The sequence below is a fragment of the Rattus norvegicus genome, chromosome 2, assembly GCF_036323735.1.
Source record: "Rattus norvegicus strain BN/NHsdMcwi chromosome 2, GRCr8, whole genome shotgun sequence".
In the NCBI taxonomy this organism is placed as follows: Eukaryota; Metazoa; Chordata; class Mammalia; order Rodentia; family Muridae; genus Rattus; species Rattus norvegicus.
Genome location: NC_086020.1, coordinates 186,731,108 through 186,758,823, shown reverse-complemented (window position 1 = coordinate 186,758,823; position 27,716 = coordinate 186,731,108). Strand labels below are relative to the sequence as shown.

Sequence of the window (27,716 nt, the reverse complement as noted above, 5' to 3'; positions counted from 1 at the left end):
AGAGGGACAAGACAATAACTGATAACTCTCAGGCCTTTCAGTGGAGTGAACACAGAGCCTCTACTCCATGCCACAGATCTGTAAAGCAATTCAACACAGGCAAGAGAGGACAGGATGGGGAATTCGTCACTTTAATAACAGAGTAGGAAGGGTGGAGATGTTGGTGCCAGTCTCCAAAAGCTGACTTCCTCTGCCAGACAATGCCCACTTCATTTCTGAACCAAAAAGCTTGCCTTAATTAGTTTTTTCTCTTTTGATTTTTTTTTTCTTTTTTAGGAGCTGGGGACCGAACCCAGGGCCTTGCGCTTGCTAGGCAAGTGCTCTACCACTGAGCTAAATTCCCAAACCCCTCTTTTGATTTTCTTATAGATAATCATGGTTTCCCCTTTTCTAGTTTCTGCCTTTAAGATATCTCAGCCCTTTAATGTTTTGCTGGCCCTTAGCGCTCTCACAATCTCTAGCCTTGCAGGAGTGATATCAGGTGTACAGAGAGTAGAATTTCACTACAAGTGGGAAATCACTAATGGGGAAATTCATGGGGAGCCCATACCAAGGTCTGGAGTGCAAAACCCTGTCTCAGAATCTTTATTCTAGGGTCATTTCAGCCCTGGACTGCAACCTCGTGTGATTGAGTAAGGTCGTTGTCTCCTGTCCCCACTGTTTCCTTTGGCACATCTTTGTGTTTTCTCACATCAACCTCTCTCCTCAAACCGTTTCCAAACTAGTCACGGGTTGCTGGCCTACTTACTGAATGCAAAACCACAGAACAAAGAGGACCGAAAGAAGCCGGACTAGGCAGGTGGCTGGAGAGAGGGGAGGCCCCGCATCTACTGGGAAAAGGTGCAAGTTCTCCAAATCGGTCAAGAAGACTCGGGCATCGTCCAGAGCTGACTGAGCTGCCACAGTAAAGTTGGGGTCACCGGAGACTGAAACATCAAAGACGCAGGATTGGAAGTAGGCATCTTCAACCGGAAGCCCTTCCTTACACAACCTTCTGGCAGTATCTATGGCTATCGCCCCACGGCGATTGCGCTCTGAGCGAGAGAGTCGCTGGCTCGGAGGGCATCCCCCAACACACAGCTGTAGATCCTGCTCAGCAGAGAAGGCCCGTGCCACATCCTCCGCTACCCTGATGGAGAAGGAGAGCTGTCCAGCTGTCTGACGAACGATTATAGTTGTTCCAATGTAGGCAGCTCGAATCTCCACGTGGCTCCCAAGGTTAGCAGTTTGAATGGACAAACTCGAGCCCCCAGGTCGGTCGCCCCCATTGACAGAACCATCTTCAAAGGCTGCAGGAAGATTGTCTACCTCAGCCTGGTAGACTTTCTGGTCAATGCATTCCTGCATGTTTTTAAATATGATAGTGATCTGAGGACAAGAGAGAAAATTAGTTAATTAGGGCTCAAAGCATCCGCACACCAATCAAGCTGCACAGAGAGTCAGGGATCTGATCCCAGCAGAGATGCAGAGATTCTTCCTGGTCCTCGGTCCTTGATCCTATTGTGTCCTGACCCCTGCTCAACCTCCTAATCTCAATCTGTCTCTGTGTCTGTCTGTCTCTATCTATATATCTCAGCAACTTCCAAAAGAAATGAAGTGCGCGCGCTCTCTCGCTCTCTCTCTCTGCCCCAGCTCTGCCAGTCCCAGTTCTCAGCCTCCTCTTTAGTGTTACCTGCATTTGAATGAAATTCCCATCAAGAGGAATCACATTTACAAGAGCAAACGTTTGATGGAAGGAAGCCATTCAAGATGGAAGGGAATGTTTGGGAAAGACAAGGAACAGGGAGCTGGGTGGCTGAGGACTAGTGGGAAAAAGGAGTGGTATGGCGGATGGAGCTTGAGAAGACTCAAGAAGGTAGGTTGGAAATTGAATCTCTGACCTTCCGGATGGTGGTAGCGTTGGCTCCCGATGCTACCGGGGAGCTGGTGGCTTGGACAAAGAGGAAGTCGTTATCTAGTAGGGGCCAAGCTCCTTGGACGCGGCATGTGTGAAAGTGATTGTGGAAGCTGCGCACATGGGGGTCTCCAAAGGAAGCACAATGCAAGAAACCCGGGGTTCGACCGTGCAGCCTGGAAAACCGGGCTTCATAGTCACAGGGATCTGGGGTCAGGGGCGCTGGGCCGGCCCCGGGCAGGGCAGGACCCCGGGCCGGGGGCGAGGCCGTGGGACCCTGGCGTGAGCAGTTGTGCTGGATCATCAGGTCCTCTATGCCATGCACCGCGGAGTGGAAAGCGAGGTCCCCGCGGCAGGTGCGGGCGGTGCGCCGCGTGCAGAGAGCGTAGGAGCGCAGGGCGCGACACAAGCCACCTGAGGCCGGCCCACCACGGCCGCCTCCATGTGGCGTGTCCGGTGAGCCCCCTCCCCGAAGGCTCAGAGTGGACGAGACGTACTCGGCATTGCAGCGGAGGATCTTGCACTGGGAGTGAGCTGGGGATGGAAGGGAGAGGACAGTGAAGTGAGACTCAGGTTCTATCCAAGTCCAGTACTCGCCTAACTGCCAAAAGGCATCCGCCATCCCACCGTTCCTCCCACTCAGCGTGGGCACTTTCCCAACCCCAACCTTCAGCCTCCTTATTCTCCTATTTCTCGCCTCCTTCCTTCCTCTCCTCTACTAAAAACATGTAAAGCAGTCAGACTTCTTTTCCCTGGGGACGCCATCTGTGTCCTTCCTCAAGTTAAATGGGAAACAAGACAGGCCTCTTTCAGAGTTGGCAGGTGACTGGGACATAGCACCCATCCCTCTGTGCTCACTCCTACCTAACCTCTAGACATGCCCAACCCGCCCCTGGCCCTTCCTTACCCTGTCCACAGAGGAGCAGCAGGAGAGTGAGGGTGCTTAGAGTTGGAGGACTGCCATGGGGGGACCGGAGACTAGGGGACCGGCCTCGATCCCCCATACCTATCCAGCCAGGTCCCCCCAGGCACCGGTTCTTCCCAGATGAGGAGCCTCCTACCTAGTGAATTTCGCCGAGTACTACTTCTGCGATCGGAAGAAGAAATTTGGCTGCGTGTGGGGAAAGAGAAGGGTTGAAGATTAGTCAAGATGGTGGGTAGAGAATCTGAGGAGATGAAGACAAAAAGTAAGCAGACTGGATCTTGGAAAGAAGGAGGCTTCCAGCCGGTGAGCGGTGAGTGTGGCTGGTGAGCCTTTGTGCCCTGCTCCTGTGGCCACCTTAGGATCCCTTGTGCAATATGCCTACGGGGGCGGGGTGGTGGTGGTGGAGGGAAGGTTGAGTGACCTCAGTGGACAGAGTCCACTTTATTGCCCCATCCTGAAATAGCAGATGGGTCAAAAAATGGAAGCTCCCTGGGGAAAGTGGGTCCTAATTAGACCAGTGGGTCCCAGTAATGCTGGGACCTGATCATGCTTAAGACCGCACTTCTTATTCGTCCCTCCCATCCAGAAGCCACCCACCATTTTGTTTTCTTCACTGTGATAGAAGGGCACAAAGGGTAGCATGGTAGGCAGATGCCCGTCTAGGATGGCATCTTCCCAGTGAAAAGGGAGCCAGGCGATCTCTCAGCCTCTCCAGAGGGCTGACGTGATCCCGCTCTCACAGGATGGGGTACAAATCAAGCTTTCAAATTAATATTTGCTTCTGCCTAGTCAACGGTTCGTCTGTTTTTCCAGACCCAACTGAAAAACACAATCCAGATGCTCCTGGTCTTTTGAGGGGAACAGATATTGGGAGGGGTCTGTCTCCCTTTCTCCTGTCAAAACCCTTCTTTGGAATAAGTGTATGAGCAGGCGGTCCAAAAGTGAAGATTGGGGTATCTGGTAAGGAGAGATCTTAGTTTTCAGAACAGATGTCTGTAACTTTATGAAATTCTAGCCTCGACCCAAAAGCTTATCAAAGCAACCGCCATTTCATCTAGACTTACTGTTTCCCGAGGTCAAGCATTACTCTGATACCCGGTTCTCCAGCCATAGTTGCCTATTCTGTTGGTCTGCTCCAGCCAGGGGGTCCTCCATCTCCTTCTCCATGTCTGTCCCCGATCCCCCGGACTGGCTGCAATCTCACCGAGGTCAGAGAGCCAGAGGAGCTTTGGTGTGGGGGGAGGGGGCAGGGAGAGTATATGGTTGGCCCAAGCACTGGACAGCTGAGAGGAGGAGGGAGGTGCCTCCTGAGTTGACAGTTTTAAAAATAGCTAGGTCCAAAATTCCAGGAACGTTGGTGGCAGTAGGGTGTGGGAGCTAAGGCAGCAGGAATGATGAGCAAAATAAAGAGGGAATATGGGAATGCTGGGTACCAAGTGAGGGACTGCCTAAAGAGAGAACGATGGCCAAGTCCCATGTCCAACTGCAGCTTGTATGACCTGCCACTCAGGTCCTTTAGCGTTCTCAGTAATGAGCTCCCGGCCTGTAAGACGGCTGGTGGTGATTTGTGTGACGCCTGTCACTCACCGTTCTCATCCTCTCTTTACTGAGGATGCCACTGAGTTTCCACACATGGTACGTAGAGGTAGCTGGCTTTGAAGATGGATGGCAGGCGTAGTTCAGAGACCCTCCCCCATCTCCGCCAACTATTTCAGAAGCCGAAAGGCCAGCTGTCTGGAGAAGAAACCCGAGAGCAGAATTGTTTCGGAGGAGGGTTTATTCTGTCTGTCCGGATCAGATCTCTGCAGCTGTCTATTCTATCTCCACCTTTTCCATTACGCTAGTGTGTGCAACAATCCCTCCTCCTCGTCAATACAAACACAAAAAACAGAAGCTTCCGGGTTTCGGGGGTGGTGGGGGCAGTGGGAAGCTGAACTGGTTTTGAAGATGACCGATCCACAGAGAAGTGGGGCCAGATAGGTGAATGGGGAAAGAAGAGATTCGGGACTATGCTTTCATAGAAAGACTGTTCAAGACTCTATTATAACCAAGGATTTAGCCATGTCCCGTCTTTTCACCTGGCGGCACTTCTGGGACAAGGGAAAGCAGCATAGGACCGATTACAAAGTGTGTCACCAAAGCTTCCAGCCCTGTCAGCTCGACATCCAGCTCACAGCCTACAGGTCCACATGGTCCTCACACACACACACACACACACACACACACACACACACACACAAACACACACACACACTCTCGTGCACGCACACATGCACACACACAGTCCACAAAAGAGAAGAGTGGGAACATGCAGGGTTTTTTTTTTATATGAATTTAGTTTTTTCTGAACTATACATGACCATATTACAATAATATTCTTTTATATTAAGTTACTTAGAGTATGTCTGTCTCTCTGTGTGTCTGTGTGTACCACTGTGGATGTCAAAAATTTTACAGAGTCCGCTCTCTCCTCCCACCATGTGGGTGCTAGGGACCAAATGTCACAATTGGTAGCTAGTGAGTGCCTCTACCTGCTCAGCCATTTCACCAGCCACATCCCAAGAACTTTTATTCCGTAAAATTCCCCCAGCTAAACTAATCAAGTGACTTTAAGACATACTAAGTTGTCTATAATATACAAAGTGGCATATACTCTGAAACCAAAAATATGTGCGAAAAAAATAATTTCTTGAGGCTGGAGGGATAGTTTAGTGGTTAAAGCACGTGCTGCTCTGACAGAGGATTCCGGTTCCATAACCCACATGGCAGCTCATTTCTAACTGTAACTCCACTCCAGGGGCCCCAATGCCCTCAGCTGACCTCTGATGGCCTCTGCACACATGTGTTGCACATACATACATACACTCAGGCATACACACATGCACATAAAATTTTTAAAAAATAAGTATTTTTAAGGAAGTTGTTGTTTTGAAACAGGGTGTTGTATGTGTAGTCCCAACTGGTCTAGAACTCGTTATGATTGAGACAGTTGTCCTGATGGTGACAGGTGACATGCAGGGGCCACTGTGCCCAACTAGTACACAGTATTTTACAGTCCTCATTATCATTGACAGTGGTGTTGGTATTATCCTGGAACTATTGTGAGTATGTTGTGGGCTTTAAAAAAATTAGCGAAGGCTGGAGGGATAAAGTCACAGTTGAGAGCATGTATTGGTTTTATAAGGGACCTGTCTTAGTCAGGGTTTCTATTCCTGCACAAACATCAGGACCAAGAAGCAAGTTGGGGAGGAAGGGGTTTATTCAGCTTACACTTCCACATTGCTGTTCATCACCAAAGGAAGTCAGGACTGGAACTCAAGCAGGTCAGGAAGCAGGAGCTGATGCAGAGGCCATGGAGGGATGTTTCTTACTGGCTTGCTTCCCCTGGCTTGCTGAGCTTGCTCTCTTGTAGAACCCAAGACCACCAACCCGGGAACTGCACCACCCACAATGGGCTGGGCCATTCCCTTGATCACTAATTGAGAAAATGCCTTACAGCTGGGTCGCATGGAGGCATTTCCTCAACTGAGGCTCCTTTCTCTGTGATAACTCCAGCTTGTGTCAAGTTGACACACAAAACCAGTCAGTACAGGACTTGAGTTTGGTTTCTAGCATCCACATGAGGGGGCTCCAGGGGAGTCAGTGCTCTCTTCTGGTCTCTTTGGGAACCACTCAACCCACACACAGATACACATTCAAAAAAAAAATCTTGTTTTTAAGTTAAGTAATAATGGTGGGTTTTTGGTTTGGTTTGGTTTGGTTTGAAACAAAGTCTCACCATATAGCCTAGGCTGGCCTGAAACTTGCAATCCTCCTGCCTCAACTTCCTGAGTGCTATAATTACAGGTGGCTAATACTGGGTTTTTTGAGAACCATGATCTTTGATGTGGGATAGAAATGCTGACTCATGTTGATGAAGTTAAGTAAAAACTCTGTAATTCTAAACCACTCCAAGGGACCTGGAGCCCCCTTCTGGTCTCCTTGGGCATTGCATGAAGATGCACAGAGACATACATGCAGGTAAAACAAACACCCTTACACATTAAAAAAAATAAATTTAAATGCAAAGATGACTGTGTGTTCATTACATTTTGCCTTTAAGTGTTCCTAATTTATTATGAAAATACCTAAAAGCAGGGAGCACGTGTTAGCGAACACTCCTAGTGTCCAGGTTGTGGAACACGAGTATGATTTCCCACTCCAAGAAACCAGAAAAATAACTTATTCCCATTTGGAGCCAGGAATTATCCAAAATAAACAAGGAAGCTTTAAAATGCTGTATCAGGCTGGGCATTTATTCTCAGCACTTAGGAGGCAGAGAAAGATGGACCTCCATGAGTTTCAGGCTAACCTGGCCTACATAAGGAGTTCCAGGCTAGCCAAGGCTACATAGTGAGTGAGGTCCTGTCTCAAACCAAGCAAGCAAACTAAAAGAAAATAGTTGCCCCTTGCCAAAGACAGGACAAATTAGTTATCAAAATAGAAACTGAATATATTGGATTGACACACCAAACATTTTAAGCCTAAGTTCACAATTATACTTAAAAGTTAAACGTGACTGGCTATTATTGGAGAAAGCACGTCCGTTTTGAGAACCGCTGGCAAATGGAAAAAACCAAATAGTTAACTGTTTTTGATTTGTTTTAAAATTTTCCTTCCTTTTATTTATGTACTTGTGGGTGGAGGGAGTAGGTGTGTGTGTCACAGCATAGGTGTGGAAGTCACAGGACAATTTGCAGGACCTGGTTCTCCTTCCACTGTGTGGGTCCAGGGGATTCAACAAAGGTTGTCAGGCCTAGTGGCACTATGCCCACCCAACCATCTCACCAGCCCCCTTTGTTTTCTGCATCTTCGAAGACAAAGTTTCAAAGGTTAGCTTCTGCAATGGCCATTCCCAGTAGTCAACGTGACTATATCTGGAATGAACTACAATTGGAAGGCTCACCTGTGATCCTGATCTTGAGGCTGGGAGACACAAGTTTTTGACCTGGATCTTGGCATGGAGATCTTGAGGCAAAGTGGCTATGAATCCCAGGAGACTAAGGCAAAGAGATCTCTGAGGTCAAGGTCATCTGGGACAAAGCAAGCCCCAGATCCAGGCTTGGTGGTCCACACCTTTAATCTGGGCCACACCTTCTGCTGGAGACCTACATAAGGACACTGGAAGAAGGAAGATTCACTCTTCTTCACCTGCCTGCCTTGCGGGACTGGGCAACTACTAGATCCTTGGACTTCCATTCGAAGCTGCCATTGTTAGGGAGTTGGACTACAGACTGTAAGTTATCATAACAAATTCCCTTACTATAGAGACACCCATCAGTTCTGTGACTCTAGAGACCCTAATAGAGCTTCCAATCCAAAATGTAGCCTAGGATGATCCCCCTGCCTCCACCTCCCACACGCTTGAGTTCCAGGTGTGAGCCACCATTCCTAGCTTTATTCTGACTTCTTTATGAAAACTATCCTAAAATGATGGGAAAATTCTAGAAATATTCAGTAAATAAATGAAGATATTGCACTGCATGGAGAGGTCCCATACTTGGGAGGCTGGAGAGGTCCACGCAGGCCTAGGCTACTAGGACACTAGACACAGAAACAGATTTCGGCAAATCTAAGTATTTACTGTTAAAATATTATTTTGAGACCATATCTCAAAAATAAATAAAGGAAACATGACAATCATAATGCTGGCATTTTATAACTCCTAGTGAGTTAATGTATCTAGGCAAAAAATAATTCATCGCTAAAGAGAAAAAAAAATATGTTCTTCTAATTGTAGTTAGGTATACAAGGCTACTTTGCCTTCCAAAAAAACCAATGAAAGCTGGGTTCACGGTGGTATATAACGTGATGATCAGCAAGAGACAAGAGGGTCAGAAGTTCAAGGTCAGCCTGGGCTTCAGAGGAAAAACCCTGTTACAAACAAAAAGCAAACAATAAAACACTTCAATCCTAGTCGGCTGTGGTGGTGCACACCGCACACTGCTAACTTAATTCCACCCCTCCAGAGACAGAGGTAGATGGATCTCTGAGTTCCAGAACAGCCAAGACTATACTGAGAAACCCTGTCTTAAACAACAAACCACAAACATTGCTTGTGGTGGTGATTAGGGTGATACTTGACCCCATAGGCTCATATATGTGGGTGTGTAATCGCCAGTTGGTAGTCTGTTTGGGAAGGATTAGGAGGTGTGGCATAGTTGTGGTTTTGTTGGAAGAAGCCCATCTCTGGGGTTTTGAGGTTTTAAATGCCTATGCCAGGGTCCGTGTCTGTCTCTGCTGCCTGCGGCTTAAGATGTAGCAGTCTCAGTTACTTCTTCGGCACCAAGCCTGCCGGCCTGACAGAGAAGGACTCCTCCTCTAAACTGTAAGCCCCCAATTAGACGCTTTCTTGTATGAGTGGCCTTGGTCATGGTGTCTCTTCACAGCAATAGAACAGCGAGTAAGACATTGTTTAAGAAGAATAGACCCAGAGTCTGGTAGCACACACCTTCAATTCCAGCACTTGAGAGACAGAGGCAGAAAGATCTTTGAGTTCAAGGCCTGCCTGATCTACTGAGCAAGTTCCAGGGTCAGCCAGGACTATAAAGAGAAACCTTATCTTGAAAAGCTAAAGAAGCAGTCAAAATTGTTTAGTTTTGTGCTTTGTTTGGGTTTGAGACAGGGTCTGTCTATGTAGCCATGGCTGGCTTCGGACTTAGAGAGTCAGCCTGTCTCTGCCTCTTGATGGCTGGAATTAAAGGCATGTTCCATCATGCCTGGTTTATTGTTATATTATTCTTTTCCCATACAGGGCTTCTCTGTGTAGCCCAGGCTGTCCTCCTTTGTAGACCAGGCTGGTCTCAGACTCAGAGACCTGCCTATCTCTGACCTCCCAAGTGCTGGAATTAAAGGTGTGTACAGCCACTGCCTGCATTTTAATGATTGTTTATGTGCATATTATAAGCACATCCATTAAAATAATAGGAAAACATAATTTTTAATTAAAAGAAGAGTATAGAAAGTAAAACAAAAAAATTTAATTTAATATAAAAGACTGGGGGAGGCATATGATCAAAATACAAAATATAAATTCACAAAAAAAATTAAAATACCAGAAAGCAGAATGACAGAAAAGTGACAACTAAAATTCAAAGTATTATCATGGTCTAAATCTTAAAAATGAGGTTTTGAAGAGGAGAAAGAAAATTGCACTGGCTGTGGCCAGGAAAATGATGTCATCAGGAGACAGATTTTAGAGGTAAATGCTATAGGACTTACTATGTGTCTTAGGGTTTTTTTTTTGTTTGTTTGTTTTGTTTTGTTTTGTTTTGTTTTTGTTTTCTTTTCTTTTTTTCAGAGCTGGGGACCAAACCCAGGGCCTTGTGCTTGCTAGGCAAGCGCTCTACCACTGAGCTAAATTCCCAACCCCTGTCTTAGGGTTTTACTGCTTTGAACAGACACCATGACCAATGCAAGTCTTATAAAAGACAATATTTAATTGGGGCTGGCTTACAGGTTCAGAGGTTCAGTCCATTATCATCAAGGTGGGAACATGGCAGCATCCAGGCAGGCCTGGTGCAGGAGGAGCTGAGTTCTATCTTCATCTGAAGGCTGCTGGCAGAACACTTGCTTCCAGGCAGCTAGGAAGAGGGTCTTAAAGTCCAAGCCCACAGTGACACACCCAGTCCAACAAGGCCACACCTCCTAATAGTGCCACTCCCTGGGTCAAGCATATACAAACCATCACACCATGCTTAGACATTGTTTGAAGATAATTTTTACTACTTATTTAAAAAGGCAATAAAGAAGCTTCAGCTAGGAAAGACTACAAAATAATCATAGTGCCTGAGTTTAACCTGGAGAGTTTTTAGTGGGATAGAATACTCTGTGGGTGTTAGGGTAAGGCCACATTTGAAAGCACAGAAAGGCTCAGACAAGGTTAACTGAACACTTGTTTAGAAGATACATTGACTGTCAGTACAGAAAGAAATCCTGATGGCCCAGGGAGGCAGTCCTGAGACACCCAGAGCAGACTACCCCAAGAGTAGGCATAAAATAGAGGCTTCTGTTTGTAGACACCAGTGTCAGAGCCATGCTGAGTGTTCAGAATGAGTGTCTTCAAACCTTAAGCTCTAAGGTAGCTCACAGTCTTTGCTTCAGAGGAGCTCAGACTTGGGAGGCTTCATTGTAACTTTGTTATAAATATGAGTAGTGGCACACCCTATTCAAATCCAGATTTAGCTGGCCTAGAAGTCAACACTTTGTATCACTGTGGCTACAGTAGATTCTCCAGGGGCTGTGTTTAGGTAGAAATAAACAGGAAAGATACACAAGACTTAGACTCTGAGGCGGAGAGAACAGAGGAGGCAATCTCTGGATTACAGTACTGGCTAAGTAGCAGAGAGACAGACACACACACACACACACAGAGACAGAGACAGAGACAGAGACAGAGAGACAGAGACAGAGACGAGGTCTTTAGCCTCCAGAATGTGTTTAGCCAGGAAGCTAAACAGAGTTCTGAGACCTGCCTACACTTTACATTCCTGAACCTTTCACTTCTTGCACAAGCAGAAGAGAACCCATCTGATACTTTATTTTGTGTCAAATGATTTTTAAAAAATACCAGCACTTAAGAGGCTGAAGGTAGGATGATCACTATGAGTTGGTAACCAGTTTGGGCAATGAAGTGACATACTGTCTCTAAATAATTATTTTTTAAAAAACCAAAACTTTTTTTTAGGGGATGGGAGAGATGGCTCAGTGGTTAAGAGCACTGGCCACTCTTCCAGAGGTCCTGCTTTCAATTCCCAGCATCCACATGGTGGCTCACAACCATTTGTAATGGAGTCTGACACTCTCTTCTGGCACACAGGTGTACATGCAGATAGAGCACTCATGGATAAAAATTTTTAAATGTTAAAAATTTTAAAGAAAAAGTGACATGGGAAAAATATACTTCTTTAAAGTTCATTTTGGGTCTGGAGAGACGGCTCAGCATTTAAGAGCACTGGCTGATCTTCCAGAAGACTTGGGTTCAATTCCCAGCACCCGCATGGTAGCTCACAACTGTGTGTGATTCCAGTTTCAGGGGATCTGACACCTTCACATAGACATACAAGCAGGTGAAACATCAAAGCACATAAAATAAAAATAAATATTAGACAACAACAGGTCCCACTGCGTAGCCTTGGCTGGCCCAGAACACACACCCATTCATTCAATCATTCCTACCCTCTCCCCTCCACTCCTCTCCCCTCCCCTCCTCTCCCCTCTCCTCCCCTTCCCTCCTTCCCTCTCCCTCATGTTTTTTGAGACAGGGTTTCTCTGTGTTAGCCCTGGCTGTCCTGAAACGTGCTCTGTATACCAGGCTTGGCCTCCTGAGTGCTGGGATCAAAAGTATGTTACACCCAACCTAATTTTTTTTAATCAATTACTTATTCTTTTAGCCTCTGTGTGTGTGTGTGTGTGTGTGTGTGTGTGTGTGTGTGTGTATGGAGGGACTGAAGGAGGGAGGGAGGGAGGGAGGGAGGGAGAGAGAGAGAGAGAGAGAGAGAGAGAGAGAGAGAGAGCTCATGAGCAAGCAAACATATTTTAGAGGTCGGTTCCCTCCTTGAACTATGTGGGGCCAGAGGATCAGACTCAAGCTATCGGTCCAGCTTACCCTGACCTGAAAGAACCTACATTCAGCCGGGCCATTCCACCGGCCCATGACACAGTGTTACAATGCTGTATATAAAATAACCAAGTCAGACTGACAGAATTTACCACAAGAAACTGATGCCCTTGGGTTGATAACTCAAGTCTTGGGTGGTGTTGTTTCTTGTCCCCAAGCACTTACTGCAAATCATGTAATGACTTTTTTTTTGGGGGGGGGGGCTAGGTTTCTGCTTCAGCCACTGCTCTTACTTAGAGTCTTGTATTCTCATTAAATGTTAGACCAAATGGCTGCCATGACGGAGCTTGCCTTTAATCCCAGAACTCAGGACACTGGCAGGGAGACTTCTGTGAGTTCGAGTTCGAGGCCAGCCTGATCTAGAGAGCACGTTCCAGGCTTTACAGAGAAACTGTCTCAAAAACCAAACAAAACAAAAACAAGACAAAAGCCAAAAACAACACCCACAAAACAACAACAAAAAACAAACAAACAAAAAAACCCCCCACACATTCACACAGAACCTTGTTTCACCTCAGCTTTGAATTGCGTTAATTATCCTAAATTAAACTCGAATCTCAGCACAACACAGGAACTTGTTCAGCTCATTGGCCTGGATGAAGTCTTCAAATACTGGCCAAGCACATGAAAGAAGCTGGAAATACGTAGCCGTTAAGGCCCTCTAGGCTAGCGTGCTCTTGCCCATGTATGAGTTTCAGCGGAATGTAAGGTAGCAGTACAGTATCCCGGGGACACACGCCCTCTGGTCCTGAAATAGCAGCAGCCGGAAAGCCTGAGTGAGCACAGCAGCCAGCTGGGGAGCTTTGCAGGTGTGATCGATCGATCCTCAGACCACACCCAAACCCCACACCCCACCCAGCATCTCTGGGGAGGACTCAGATTTGAGCATTAAAAGCCATCCCAGTGGCTGAGTCACTGGCCCAGAGGATTGTACATGAACAACAACTGTCCTTCTCTCAGGCAGCACCAGTCCCATCAGAACCACGTCTACCTACCATGCTCCCTAGTTCTGGTCCCGGCCTGCTCTGTGGAGTGCTGCAGCCTTCGAGGGTTGGGGCCATCTCTCCCACTCTCATGAGCCCAGGATCCAGCCTTTAAAAAGCAAACAAAACAAAACAAAACAAAAAAAAAAAAAAAAAAAAAAAAAAAACCAGACAGATGGACGAACAAAAACCCTTTTCTACTTTGCCAGGTATGGCTCATGACATTAATCCAAGCACTTGGGAGGCAGGTCAAATAGATCTCTGTGAGTTCAAGGCCAGCCTTGTGTACAAAGTGAGTTCCAGGACAACCTAGGGCTACATGGAGAAGCCCGGTCTTGAAAAGTAAAAAAGAAAGAAACCATTTTTTAAACAAGTTCTTGAGCACTAGCATCTCTGTGTAGTTCAGGCTGGCCTCAAACACAAGATCTTGAGTCAACCACAGTGGCTCATGCCTGTAATCCCAGCTCCTGGAGGTGGAGGCAGGAGGACCAGGAGCTAACGGTGATGACCTGGCCACATTGTCAGGTTATGGCCAGTCTGGGCCACAAGAAACTCTGTCTCAAGCACAAAAAACAAACAAAACAAACACGAAAGCGAAACCAAACGAGCTAGCACATAAAACCAGCGTATTTGATACAGTGCAGATACCGTGCAGCCGTCCCCATGTCTAGCTCGATATTTTCACTACCCAAAAGGAAAGGAAACCCTGAACCCATTGACCAGTCATTCCACAACCTCAGACAACTACCAGTTTCTGTCTCTACAAACTTATCTACTCTGTACATGTGAACTACAGGAAGTCATCCAGTATGTGACTTTGCAGTCCCGCTTCTAGGTGGCCTTGGTTTGGTGAGATTTCTTTGTTTTGCTTGTAGTGTAGCTAGAGCCTAGGACCTATCTAGACCAAGGACTATGTGGAGCAGGCTGGCCTTGAACTCATAGACCTCTGCTGCCTCTGCTTTAAGTGTTAGGATTACAGGTAGCTGGTTTGAGGATTTTTGAACCGGAGTGTCAAGTAGCCCCGGCTGCCCTTGAACTCCTGATGCCTTTCCTTTATTACTCAGTGCTGGGATTTCAGGCATAAACCACCAAGTCCAGCATAAGAGCAAGGCTTTTGAGTTTCATCCAATTTGTAGCATGATTCAGTATTTCGTTCCTTTTTATGGGCAAGTGGTGGTTTCGTGTATCAGTAGACTGAAAGGTTACGTTCTGAACTAGAATACGTACAGTTCTCTCTCGCTTGAAAAGAGGGTTTTCTGTTTTCAATGTTAAAGACTGAATCCATGACTTCCATATGCTGGGCAATCCCTCTGCCGCTCATCTACAGCCGCATACCCTCTCAGGTTCCATTTGATCTCTTCATTTGCTGAAGAGCATCTGTGAACTGTTTCTACATTTATGGAGATCTAAAGGTAGGCATGTCCAACAGTGTCCCAGTGAGCATGCATAAACAAGTATTTATTTACTTGTTTATAGCTCTTTGAGGTTTATTCCCAGGCATGGAATTGCTGAGTCAGCACGTTCTATATTTGCCTCATGGAGGAGCTGCCAAACTTTCCCACAGCAGCTGCACATCAAACACTCCCTATCTGGAGGCTCCAATGGTCCGGTTGCTTATCCTCAGTGGTGCTCTTCCCTTTCTGTTTAATTTATAGCCATCTAAGCCATCTACATGGTGGTTTGAACGAAAATGGCCCCCATAGGCTCATAGAGAGTAGAGTGGCACTATTTCAAATGATTAGGACACGTGACCTTGTTGCAGTAGGTGTGGCCTTGTTAGAGGAAGTGTGTCACTGGAGGTGGGCTTTGAGGTTTCAGACACTCAAACTAGGCCCAGCGGCTCGTTCTCTCTTCCTGCTGCCTGCCAATCCGGATGTAGAGTTCCTGGCTCCTTCTCCAGCATCGTGTTTGCCTGTGTACTACCCTGTTTCCCACCATGATGATCATGGACTAAACCTCTGAAACTGTAAGCCGGCCCCAATCAAATGTCCTTTAAGAGTTGCCATGGTCATGTTGTCTCTTCACAGCAATGAAACCCAAAGATACCGTTCATGTTTTTGTTTTGTGTGTAGGCCAGGCTGGTCTGGTACTTAGTATGAAGTGGGCCCTGGCCTGCTCCTCCTGTCTCTACATCCTGAGGGCTGGGATTACAGGTGTTTGCCACCACATCAAGATTTATGAAGCAGCAGGGATTGGAGTGTGTGCAAAGCAAGCACTCTACCATGAACAACTACATCTCTAGCACTTGTTGAAGTCATTTTATTTGTGTTTTGTTTTGCTCTGAGACAGGGTCTCTCTACATAGCTTTGGCCATTCTATAGACCAGGTTGGCCCTGAATTCAGAGGTCTGACTGTATCTGCTTTCCCAAGTACTGGGATCAAAGGCGTACACCACCACTTATAGGCTTGGTTTTTGTTTGTTTCAATTTATTTTAAAAGTTACAGTACACTGTAGCTGACTTCAAAGACACCAGAAGAGGGCACTGGATCCTATTACTGATGGCTGTGAGGACAATGGTTGCTGGGAATTGAACTCTGGACAATTAGTGGTCTCAACCACTGAGCCATCTCTCCACCCCCTTTGGTTTGTCTTTTGGTGTTTTGTTTCCTCCCTCTCTCTCTCTCTCTCTCTCTCTCTCTCTCTCTCTCTCTGAAACAGAATAGTTCACTATGCAGTCCTAACTGACCTAGAACTCACTATGGAGACCAGGGTAGCATTAAACTCCTAGAGATTCCCCCGTCTCCCAAGTTAGTGTGACTATCTTAATATATTAGAGTCCGGCACACCAGTGTGTACCTGGAGTTCCGGCTACTTTGGAGGCTGGGGTAGGGGAATCATAACCCTAGGAATCTGAAACAGTCTAGGCAGCCAAGTCAGAGTCTGTCTTAAGAGCAGGTAGGGCCAGGGAGATGGTTCAGGAATACAGGAATACAGCGTTTGCCTGGCATGTACAAACCCTGTTGAATCTTTAGCATTTCAAAGCAACAACAGTGCCTCAGACTCATGATTGTGCCATCTAGATGTTGCCTAAGGTATGATAAATGGTTTTTGGTTGAAACTTACACATTCGGAGGAATTATGCTTTAAGACTTTGAATCTTAAACTTCTTAACTTTCTGTTTCTGTTGGTGAAGAGAGAAGAGGGAGAGAAAGAGAAAGGGAGAGAGGAAGAGGGAAAGAGAGGGGGGGGAAGGGAGAGAGAGAGAGAGAGAGAGAGAGAGAGAGAGAGAGAACACCTGCCCTGTCACACAGCCAGACAAACACAGGAGTCTAGGTCCCCTGTAGGCCTTTGTGAACAGCAATGATCTAAAAACCTGAGAAGATCTGAGAGGATCAGGGTTCAAAAGCTCAGTAACATCTTCAGTCGGCTTCCCGCCGACTTCCTTGCAGCTCCTAACAGATCCACACACCAACCTCGCTGCTATTTACAACTTTGAGACTTCAGGGGAACAGATCTGCAGATGGAATCTTCACCTCAAAGTTCCCTTTTCTACTTGACAAAAGTTTCAAGCCACCCGGTGCCTTGGCACACAGTCCCCAATCCCTCAGAGAGACTGACATCTTCATTGTTCTAATTAAAGGGCTACCTACCTATCTACCTACCTACCTGGTTTTTCAAGACACAGTCTCTTCTGTATGGTTCTGGCCACCCTGTAACTAACTATGTAGTTCATGGTGGCCTTAAACTCAGAGATCCTCCTATATCTGTCTCCCGAGTCCTGGGGTTAAAGGTAAGCACCACAGCACCACCAATGCCTGCAACTGGCCTGAACCCATTTCCAGTAGCAGCTCCTTATCTCTCCCAGATGGCCCATGGTGACCTGGGACACGAGTTGCTTTGTTATCACTGAATTTTGGTGAAACTCAAACGCTTTAAGTTTTCTCTGGTGCTATCCAGTCGGGATGACCATCTTTTCTGAGGCCAGTTGAGGGCAGAAGTCTGGTCACCCACTGCAGCCTTTGAGTAAACCAGAGCTTTCTCCTGTGCTGTTGGGACACAGCCATTATTATCTGACGCTTTGTCTTATGAGGTTGCCTCTCTCCTGGTCCTTTGGTTGGACACAATAGGCTTTTGTTCAATTCATATATTCATTCATATATAATTTACACATAAACCTGTGTAATCTAGGCTGGCCTTGAACTTCTGGCCTACTTCCCCAGATCTAGGATTTAGGGGTATGTGGTGCCACATGCTGTTTAGGGATTCCCCCCCCCCCCCCCCCCCGGAGCTGGGGACCGAACCCAGGGCCTTGCAAGAGCGCTCTACCACTGAGCTAAATCCCCAGCCCTGTTTAGGGATTTTTAATGCTTATTTATGTTTTGTTTTTGAAGACAGGGTCTTATGTGGTCAGGCTGGTTTTAAACTCCCTTTGAAATGACTTTGACCTAATACTCCTGCCTCCAAGCCTTTTTAGGCTCCAAATCTGCACTATGTGGGTGCCTAGGGAGCCCAGAAAAGTCCCCACTTCTGTCTGGGTTGCTTCCTTCTCCTCACCATTCAGTCTCCTCTTTATACATAATGTCCAGGGATTTTACTCATATTAGGAGGAGTTAGAGAAATGCCTGGCTTAATCTTACTTTGTGTACTTGTGTACACTCAGATGTAGTAATGTTTTTTTCTTTCACCAGGTGGGGGCAGTTTAAATAAATTTCTTTTTATCGCTGCTCTGTATTCAGGCCTATTTGTACATGTTTGACAAAACAAAAATGAAACCTCTTATCCTATCCACTCTTAGATTGGTGGAGGAGGAGTCAGAACCCTGCTCTGGTGCTTTAATGTTGAGACAGATGGTTGGAAAATGTGAAGAAAATGAAGGGCCTTTTCTACCAAAGAGAGAAATAAGGCAACACTTCCTAAAAACAATCAAAAAACATGAGGAAATGGTTTGACAGAAATTCGAGTTCCTCCAGGGCCAGCACTTGTTGAAACAAAAATATGCGCTCTAGGTTGTACCTGTTGCTCTGTTTATCAACTGCACTTTAAATTAGCCAATGGGCTAAGTTGGAGAGGCACAGGAATCCCTTTGTGTTAGGGAAAAAACCTAGGAGGATCCTCGCTGCCAGTGTTTGCCTGCTTGATTTGTTTGTCGTTGGTCCGCTCCTTCTACGAAAGGAAAACTATTTGCCTTGACGATACTTTGAACTGTGTGGTCATTTTCATGGGACCCCAGAGCCATTTTCTAACAAGTGGCAGGTTCCCATCCCAGAGCACAAACGCTTTCCTAGGTTCTCCTGTGTTGTCCTAAATCTCCAGCAGGTGGCAGAATAATCGACGAAAAGGCACTGACGACCAAAAGGAGGCAGGCTGAACTCATTCCCCTTCATTTTTGAAGAGCTGCATATGCTGTTTTTTTATTTTAAAAATTTTCATATAGTTCGATCATCTTTACCCTCCAAATGCTTATGTTTCTTTTGAATTTATGATTTCTTGCGTTGTTTGACTTTTCTTGAGGGTACTGAACGTTCGTCTGTTCACTTCGGATAAGGATGGGGGATAAACCAGAGAAGTAATTCCACCCAAGACTATTTTGCTGCCCCAGAGTTTGAGTTACTTACAGGAACTCGGGTTTCTTGGCATAACTGAAAAGTCTTAGCCTGGGTGATTTAGCCACTGGAGTCCCCTTTACAATTTGCAGGCAGTGCCACAAAGTGTCTTCTCCCTGGTTATTGTTTACTAAGTATATAACCGCTGGAAGTGATCTTTTGAGTTTTTTGAGCCTCTCCCTTTCTCTTTAGCAGGAAATGTTGCAATCCAAAGAAAATAGCTGCAAGTCCGGAGAAATAGGTTTGCTTCCTTTCACCTATTCCAAGATATTGCCCTGAGGGTTTTGATACTGTCACAGATATCAGTTCAGTGAAAACATCTGGAGTTAAAGAGCTAGAGAGCTAGAAGGTTACTACTTAACATTTTAGCATACTCTTCAAAAACAAATCAAAGCAACCAGAAAGATACCCGGTCTCTAAACATCCCCATATCCTCCTACCTTTCCCCCCTTAGTCCCTGTTGTTATACACACAACGTTAATGACTCCGTTTTTTAATTGCTTCTTTATAATTCATTATCAAAAGTGCAGTTTATTCACTGTAGGTAGGGGTTTGACGACAAGCCAAAGAATAATTCCATCCAAGTATAGGTAGGTACTTTCTATTCTATTAGAACTGATCTGTGCATTTAATCTCTTCATGGTTAGTTCACACGCATGCCCTCCTCCCCCAACAACAAACAAGGACCAATAGCGGCTCTTGATTGCTTAAATTTTGTTTTAAACAATTTCAAACCTACAGCAAAAATGAACAAAGGGTATAGCAAACGTTCTGTCCGTTGCCTTGTTGCCAACATTTTGCTATGTTTGTTTTCTCTCTGTGTCTGTCTCTGTCTTCCTCACGTTCAGCGCTATACCTTGATTGGGGGTTGGAGGGGCAGGAATAGGACTTTACAAGGTTCCTTTATATGGGAATCCACACCAATTTTCTTTCTTCAAACTCTTTCGTACTTCCCCCACCCCACCCCCACCCCCACCCCCCTTTTTTTTAAAGCTGGGAGACGCCCTAGGGAGTTAAACTGAGGTTCAACCAGTCTCGCGCAACCTGTTTGTGGCAGGAGTTTCAGCTAGCGCTGCTCTACCCAGTGGCTACCACGGGCCTAGGTCAGTTTAGCGTTCCTTCCGCGATGCTTATTATATCCTCTAAGAAAAATGCTTGGGTCTTTTGCCAAAGCCCCTGTTAGTTCCGGCGATTTGACTTTCTATAGATGAGTTGTCTGCAGAGGTTTGTCTCTGGTCTTGAGAGTGTGATCCTGTATATGGAATTCTTTCCAGGGCTTAAGGGCTAGGCTTGAGAACTCTATCGCTTGTTTTTTATTTAAAAGAGGCCTGTTGGAAAAGTAGTTTCGATACAAAGAAAGTCTTACGTATAATTTTAAACTTCAACAGACGAAAGAGGAAATGGAATCGCACACTTGGAGTCATATGAGCTTAATGGGAGGTAGCAACCAGCTTCCCTGGTGGTCTAGTGGTTAGGATTCGGCGCTCTCACCGCCGCGGCCCGGGTTCGATTCCCGGTCAGGGAAATACTGTTTTTGTCTCAACCTTCTAGAGAAATAAAAAAAATAATCATTTGAAATATGGAAATGGAGAGTGCGATCGTTTCTACATTTGTGGTAAAGGACGTCAGGGAAAAAAAGAAAAAAAGGAAACCTATATCAGAATTTTCTTTAAACTCGGCAATCAATACAGGACGAATCTTAGATTGTCAACTCTCTTCTAAGTTTTTTCCCTCTCTTCTGTTCTGATTTTTCTTCAATATGAACAAGTTTGCAAGATAAAAAGAAAAATCAAAACAAAACTTCTTGTTGAGCCTTCATAAGAAAACCAAGCAAGTGGCTTGTTAGCCTGCGTTGGTGGTATAGTGGTGAGCATAGCTGCCTTCCAAGCAGTTGACCCGGGTTCGATTCCCGGCCAACGCATAGGGTTGCCTTTTTGTGTACTTGGTTCAGATCCGAAGATCCCTGACCCCTGTGATCAAACCCTGCCGTACTTCCTCTCAAGCGTTTGGATCTGCTTGGTACAACGAATGGCGTCACAGACGTATACGACTATCCTTTTGGAATTGTTTAGGGAAGTATCTAAAATGGAGGGTGATTCTCCTCTGGGACTGCCTTCGGGTCGGGAGGTATCGCTTTGTGAGTGGAGCCAGGAAACACCGCTCTGGAGAAAGGCTCTTTCATCAGCTCTGCTCCCTTTTCTGGTTGCACCATTCTGGTAACAAAACCTTTGATTCCAGAACAGAGGGTGGAGACGTAAATGGTAATGTCGTTTGGGAATGTCTAAAGAATGGCTTGTTTCTTTGGAGAGAAACTACATAGGTGGGCCGGTGCGGCGGGCGGCCGTTTCTCATCCCAAGTCAGGGAAATCCGGGAAGCGAGGAATTGATGCTCGCGATAGTATCGCGGAAGCATCAGGGGGTTACAGAGCCAGAGTTGACATTGCGGCCATATAAATTACACTAAATCAACGCTAGAAAGCTAGTCTCATTCAAAGGCCAATAAATTGAGGCCGCAACCCGCTGCTTGCCCGGTGGCTCGCCGTGATCGTATAGTGGTTAGTACTCTGCGTTGTGGCCGCAGCAACCTCGGTTCGAATCCGAGTCACGGCATTTGGTAGTACCGTCCCACTGCAGCTGTTTTTATTAAGTGAAGCAAAATTCTGATTTTTGTCTTTGCGGTAAAACCGAGTCACCTAAATAATTCCACGCGACTTCTCCAAGGCGAGGATCCTAAACTCTTGGCAAGAGCCAGATCTGCAAAGGAGGCTCTTCTTGCCTCCCCTATTGCAAGGGGGAGGGGGTAGCCCGGCACCTCCCTATCGATCGGACGAGAACCAAACACTTGGAGCCTGTCTCTGCAGCAAATGCTATACCTGAGTGTGTCTGTCGATTCCTCAACAGATGGCCTTGTTACTCGGGCGTCACAAACTTGGTTTTAAAAACAAATTTCTGCCGAAGAAGAGTATCTATTTTCCCAGTAAGGGTCCCTCACACCCTGTGCCATCATCACTGAGGTCTAGATCGAAAAAGACACCAAGGTAGAAGAACCAACTTCCAGGAATACAAGTCTCCGCGCATCCGTTCCGCACTATCCGGTTGCCACAAGGACTGTCCTCCACGTCCGCGCGCTAGGTCGGCTGCTCCTCAGTGCCATGCGCCCTAGAAACCCAGCTCTCGGGGTAATTCTATTCAGAAAGAGCCGGAGGAAGCAGAGACCCACCTGTCTTTGTGCATGAAGAGTTATCTGACAAAGGGCACTAAATCATAGATTCTGGAACGTTGCTAATACCGAATAAAAACAAATGGAACGCTTACGCCATTATACACACATACTATAAACACCTAGGAAGAGCCAGACCTACAGAGCCCGGCTAGCTCAGTCGGTAGAGCATGAGACTCTTAATCTCAGGGTCGTGGGTTCGAGCCCCACGTTGGGCGCTTCCCTTTTACTATTTTTTTTTTTTTTTTAAAAACCCTACCCTTTGTAGTTTTGATTCTCTCAGTTGGGAACAGAATCATGAGCATCTAAATTTTTATTTACACCACTGTTGTTTTAAATTTCAGTAAACTGGTCTTAGGAGGTGAAGGCACAAGGTAATCAGCCTGGGTTAAATGAATCCTTGACTGAAAAAAAATAACAAAATAAAAATCCCTCCAACAATACAATAACAATTAATAATGATAACAATGAAAAAACAAACCTGCAAATGACTCCAAAACTTTACCCCATTTATGCCAAACTCTGGATTTACAAATAATCCAGCCAGGGGTTTCAGAGTCGTGGGAGACCTGGGTCCCTGTTCCATGCCAACCCATCCCTTCACATCATCCAGAACTCTGCTGTAAGAAGGCCTTTAGCTGGACACAACTTGTTCTTTGATGCTTGGGAAATTAAATTATTCATTCATACATATAAAATTAAGTGAAACTTTCAAGAACGAGGACTACTTAAAATAGGCAATTATTTCTATCAAAAGATTGATGACTTTTGTAAGAAAACACATCTTAGTACATACACAAGCACATTAGGAATGATATCCAAGCAATTCAAATTCTTACAACGAAAGGGCCCACTGCAGGCTCTGAGTAATAGGTAAAACTAAGAAATTTAACTTCAAAAGAGTAGGGGCAAACAAGAGTGTGTGGACTTCTGTGAAGGGAGATGAGTGAACAAATAATGAAGGATCGGAACAGCATCTGTCTTTCCATGATGTTGACACATTTAGCCTGTAACCAAGTCTGCCCTCAGGCCGTGTTGGTTTCTGGGTTCACTGGAACCAAATAGCATCCTTAGAAAAACCGCAGCAATTTCTACCCAGGCCAGCACGTTATTAATGGAGTTATTTTGTGCACTGGAGATCAAATCCAGGACTTTTGAGTTCATTATGTAAACTGCTCTCTCATTCAGCTAAGTCCTCAACCCCACCAAACCCTTTTTACTTTTTATTGGAGACAAAAGTCCCACCTATTTGCCCAGGCTGGACCGGAACTCATTTTGCAGCCCAGTCTAGCCCTAGAGATACGGTGCTTCTGTGTCAGCCTCCTATGTTGGAAATCTTTATTTTCTATCTAGAGGGTGAGAGGAATGAGCAAAGCTAAAAAAACATAATAGGTTAAGAAGTTAAAATCGCTATTAGAATTAACAGTGGTGGTGTTTGTCACACTTGTGACTAGGACTAGGACGGTGCTCTATTTCTGCTCAGATGTGTGTGTGTGTGTGTGTGTGTGTGTGTGTGTGTGGCTCTATTTCTGCTCAGATGTGTGTGTGTGTGTGTGTGTGTGTGTGTGTGTGAGAGAGAGAGAGAGAGATAGAGAGAGAGAGAGAGAGAGAGAGAGAGAGAGAGGAGAGACAGACAGACAGACAGACAGACAGACAGAGACAGAGACAGAGACAGAGAGACAGAGATGTTGGGACCTACTTTGGTGTTTCCCTTCTCCCTCGCTGAGCCTTTTAGCCTGCTATAGCAATAAGTTTTTTACACCCTTGGGAGCTGCTCTTAGCCCCTGATTTGGGGCTGGGATTTTCCATGGCACCCTTCCTCCCCCCCTAGCCTGTTTAAGAAGTTGTTTATGCCCCTGATTGGGCTCGGGACTTTCTACCACACAGACCTTTCTTGTTTTCCTGGTTGGGGATTTTCACCTGCCTTGTTTTCCACGGCTTTTGCCTCAGGTATATAAGGAGATCTCAGTAAAGCCTTGGTGGTACTCGCTGGAAACGGGTGACCCGTGTACGTGTTTTTCTTTTTAATACACAGGCCCTCGCCGACTCGGGGTAACAGGTTAGCTATGCAGGCGTAGCTGACACAGAGAGAGAGACAGAGAGACAGAGACAGAACTATGCACATGCATATGTGCATTCTTAGAGAGGGTCTTGATACGTCTCCCTAAGGTCCTCTGATCTCAGCCTCCCAACTACAGATTTTTCACCTCTCTTCCCCTTGGAGACAAGGTCTCTCTCTGTAGAGCAGGCTGCCCTTGAACTCACAGAGACCTGCCCGCCTCTGCCTTCTGAGTGCTGGGATTACAGGGATGCGATACTATGCCCAGCAAATTTCTTGATTTGAAGGGGATAGCTCAGCCTGAGGTGTTTTAATCAGATCACCTCTACCCTGGCAGCAGTCAATGACACTCTGCTGTTTTATTTTCAAAAACTAGGGAGAAATGTAACATGCCAGAAGGTTGTCAGGCCTGGTAGTGCAGGTTTATAATCCCAGCTACCTCCAGAAGCAGAGGTGCAAGGGCCACAAGTCAAGGTCTTACACATTTAGAATGGCAGGCTTGGCCATTCACAAAACTCCGTCTCAAAACTGAGAGTGGACAATACCCCCACCACCACCACCACCCCAAAAAAAAGAAAAGGAAAGAAAGAGTCTAAAGTAGGTGAATAAATTTAATCCCACCTCTCCTCCTTTAAAAGAGAGGGGAAAGGGAATGAAGCTGAGATATGCATCCTGCAACTGAAAAGAACTACTATTGTAGCTAATATTTAATCAACATTCATGTACTCCAATGTTTCAGAGCGTTTTTCATCAAATGTGGGGTGACATTTGCAAAGGAAGTTTTCCTACTAACCTTTTTTCTACAGTTGGGAAATTGGGTAATTTCTTCAAAGTCATATTCTGAGGGAAGTGGGAGAGGGCTGGATGGGGGACCAGCATGCAATAACGTCATTACATGTGTGAAGCAGAGAAATAGATATTTCGAGGTTCTGGAGTACATTCTGAGACCCCAAACATGGACTATAGAAAAGCTTTTATAGTAGCAGGTTAGAAGCTTTCGTGGAGTGTGTGTCTTCCGGGTATTATTTAAGGACGCTTAATGGCCAGAGAAGAGAATTTTAACTAGGCAAAAGGCACCGTCCCTGGGTGGGCTCGAACCACCAACCTTTCGGTTAACAGCCGAACGCGCTAACCGATTGCGCCACAGAGACATGCAGGGTAAGGGCTGTAAATCCTTTTGCTAGTCTTAGAATATATTTTTGACTTCCGGTCTTTTTAACTATTTCCCGCTTTTGTGGCTTGTCCAACTCGCACTATTCTAGAAACTGAATCCCGACACTGAGAACAGTAGCGGTCTTCAGCAAATTTGCATATTAATCCTGTGGAACTCGGCTCGTGCCCCAGACCTCCTCCCAACACGGAGTTCCAGTTTCTCAGTCTCAACAGTCGCCTGCCCTCTACTGGTCACCACCGCCGCTCACTTGCCCACTCAGGTCGCGTCCCCGCCGCTTGCCCTGCAGCTTCACCTTTCCCAGAGCACGCGGAGCACCTAGGGACACAGCCGCACATGCACACGGAGAGAAAGATTCCACCATATGGCTTCAAAAGAAAAAAATGTCCTAGAGGCCTTTTAGTCCTACGAGGACTACAGAATGAGAAAAAGCAAACCTGTTTTTTGGAGGAGTTTTCTACCTTTCTGAGTTGTTAGAATCTGGCAAGGGTCCTCACTTGGGAACTCCATGTGCACTAAAACCAAACCCATTTCCCCGCCTCTCAAGGTCAAGTGGCCTAGTCCTTGGGTCTCCTCCAGTGGCTTGTGTGAACTATGGGGTGTTGAAAACAAAAAGCCTCGCCTATTATCCAGGCTTATAATCCACAGACTCTGGTGGGCTGAGGCAAGAGGGTCACAAACGCAAGTCCAGCCTGGACTACATTCACCTTGTGCAATTTAGTAACAACTCACCACAAAAATCAAAGGTTAAAAAGGATTGCAGACAGCTCAATGGAAGAGCGCCCACAACCTAATCAAGGACGCAATTAAACCTCGGAACTGGGCCACTCCAAGGGAGTAAGCACGGTTAACTGGTCAGTTTTAAAGTTCTGGGCAGAGATAACGGAAAGGTGGAGAAGCCTTGTCAGTTTTAAGGGGAGCAGATACTGCAGGGGAGAGAAGTGTGCAAGTCAAACCAGCCTGGAACTGGATGTTACAGGTGTGTGGTAATGGGGACATAGGAGCCTGGGAAGTGTGGGGACTTCGATGAGGGTTTATATACGGAACTAAATGCCCGGCTGTTGGAGGTGTTGGTTGTAAGTACAGATAAGGGGAGTTTTTTGTTTTGTTTTGTTTTGTTTTGCTTGTTTGGTTTAGGTGTTTGACACAGGCCTGCAGATAAGGAATGTCCTTACAGACACCGGTAGTATAGATTCTATCGAAAGTACTGAGAGAAATAATAGTAGAAAGATGGCAGAATTGGGCTATCTCTGGAAAATACGATGCTTAGTATAGGACGTTGGTGAACATCGATGCCAGGAAGAAGAGGGATGTGAGAACACTGGGGACAGAGGCAGCCACATCTGACATGAAATTTCAACCTCGAGATTTGAAACTAGGGTAGCATGGCTCCTAAAAAACATCCTCAAAACCTCCTTGCCGCTTTACCACTGCAAAGAAAGTCCACTGTGTATTTGTTTAAAACCAGAGGAGAGATCATGTAACAGGCATAAGACCGGCCCGAATGCCCTCATGATCTGCTGGCCACCCCATAATGTTGTCTTACATCTGCCTCCAAATAGCCCTCTTGGAGCAAAGCGGATCACAAGGGTGGCGACCCATGCCTTGAATCTCAGCACAGAGGCAGGTGGCTCTCTGTGAGTTTGAGGCTGTCCTGGTCTACAAATCCAGGTCAAGGCCAGTCAGGGCTATTGCCTAGAGAAACCCTGTCTCAAAAATCAAAACCCCAAAGCCAAAGACAACAATAACAAAAACGAAAACAAACAATGAATCACCCAAAATGACCAGAACAAAACCCTTCTGAGCTTCAATCCCAGTCCTGGGGTGCAGAGGCAGGTGGATGGACCACAGAGGGTTCTAGGCCATCTTGAACTACTTTGTGTGCAACAAAAAACTAAACAATAAAACCGTTTTTTATCACATTTGCCTCTATCTTCAGTGCATATACCTGCAAATATCCACCTTCACCAACACTGTTTTCTAAACCTGGGATTTTCTTCCTCTCATACATTGCTTTCACCCCACATCACTTCAACAGCCTGTTCTTAAAAGATAGGTCATAAACAGATTGAATTTAAAAACTCAGTATGAACCAGAGATGGTTACCTGGTTAAGAAGTAACACCTGTAAGATCCGCTCTGAGGATCTCACCAGACTACTGATCTCCGAGAACACCCAAACCTCCTACACAGAGACACAACAGAATTAAAAATATCTTTAAAACATTAAAAAACTTAACAGAAAATATAAAAGAGACCTTAA

General features: G+C 45.9%; 1 protein-coding gene, 1 long non-coding RNA gene and 5 other non-coding genes across 7 annotated transcripts; 5 read left to right on the top strand and 2 right to left on the bottom strand.

Annotated features, from left to right (window-relative positions):
* Positions 1–115: 115 nt before the first annotated feature.
* On the bottom strand, positions 116–4,023 carry Hjv (hemojuvelin BMP co-receptor). The gene is made up of 4 exons (NM_001012080.2): positions 3,884–4,023; positions 2,802–3,005; positions 1,881–2,428; positions 116–1,368 (listed from the first exon to the last, which is right to left on the bottom strand). Exons 2-4 carry the CDS (start codon positions 2,896–2,898, stop codon positions 745–747), a joined length of 1,269 nt encoding a protein of 422 aa, NP_001012080.1. The 5' UTR covers positions 2,899–3,005; positions 3,884–4,023; the 3' UTR covers positions 116–744.
* LOC134485659 (uncharacterized) lies at positions 2,993–27,374 on the top strand. The gene is made up of 2 exons (XR_010063886.1): positions 2,993–3,129; positions 21,906–27,374. It is a non-coding gene; the product is annotated as an uncharacterized LOC134485659 (long non-coding RNA).
* On the top strand, positions 20,458–20,529 carry Trnae-cuc2 (transfer RNA glutamic acid (anticodon CUC) 2). Its single transcript has one exon. It is a non-coding gene; the product is annotated as a tRNA-Glu (tRNA).
* Positions 20,854–20,925, top strand: Trnag-ucc1 (transfer RNA glycine (anticodon UCC) 1). Its single transcript has one exon. It is a non-coding gene; the product is annotated as a tRNA-Gly (tRNA).
* Trnah-gug5 (transfer RNA histidine (anticodon GUG) 5) lies at positions 21,543–21,614 on the top strand. The gene has a single exon. It is a non-coding gene; the product is annotated as a tRNA-His (tRNA).
* Trnak-cuu7 (transfer RNA lysine (anticodon CUU) 7) lies at positions 22,370–22,442 on the top strand. The gene has a single exon. It is a non-coding gene; the product is annotated as a tRNA-Lys (tRNA).
* Positions 25,361–25,434, bottom strand: Trnan-guu6 (transfer RNA asparagine (anticodon GUU) 6). The gene has a single exon. It is a non-coding gene; the product is annotated as a tRNA-Asn (tRNA).
* Positions 27,375–27,716: the final 342 nt, after the last annotated feature.

Excerpts from the sequence above, each read along its gene's own strand:
- Hjv (NM_001012080.2), bottom strand. The coding sequence starts at position 2,898 with ATGGGGGATCGAGGCCGGTCCCCTAGTCTCCGGTCCCCCCATGGCAGT. Across the intron at positions 2,429-2,801 it reads GCTGCTCCTCTGTGGACAGG|CTCACTCCCAGTGCAAGATC; the intron begins GTAAGGAAGGGC and ends TTCCATCCCCAG. Across the intron at positions 1,369-1,880 it reads ACGCTACCACCATCCGGAAG|ATCACTATCATATTTAAAAA; the intron begins GTCAGAGATTCA and ends TCTTGTCCTCAG.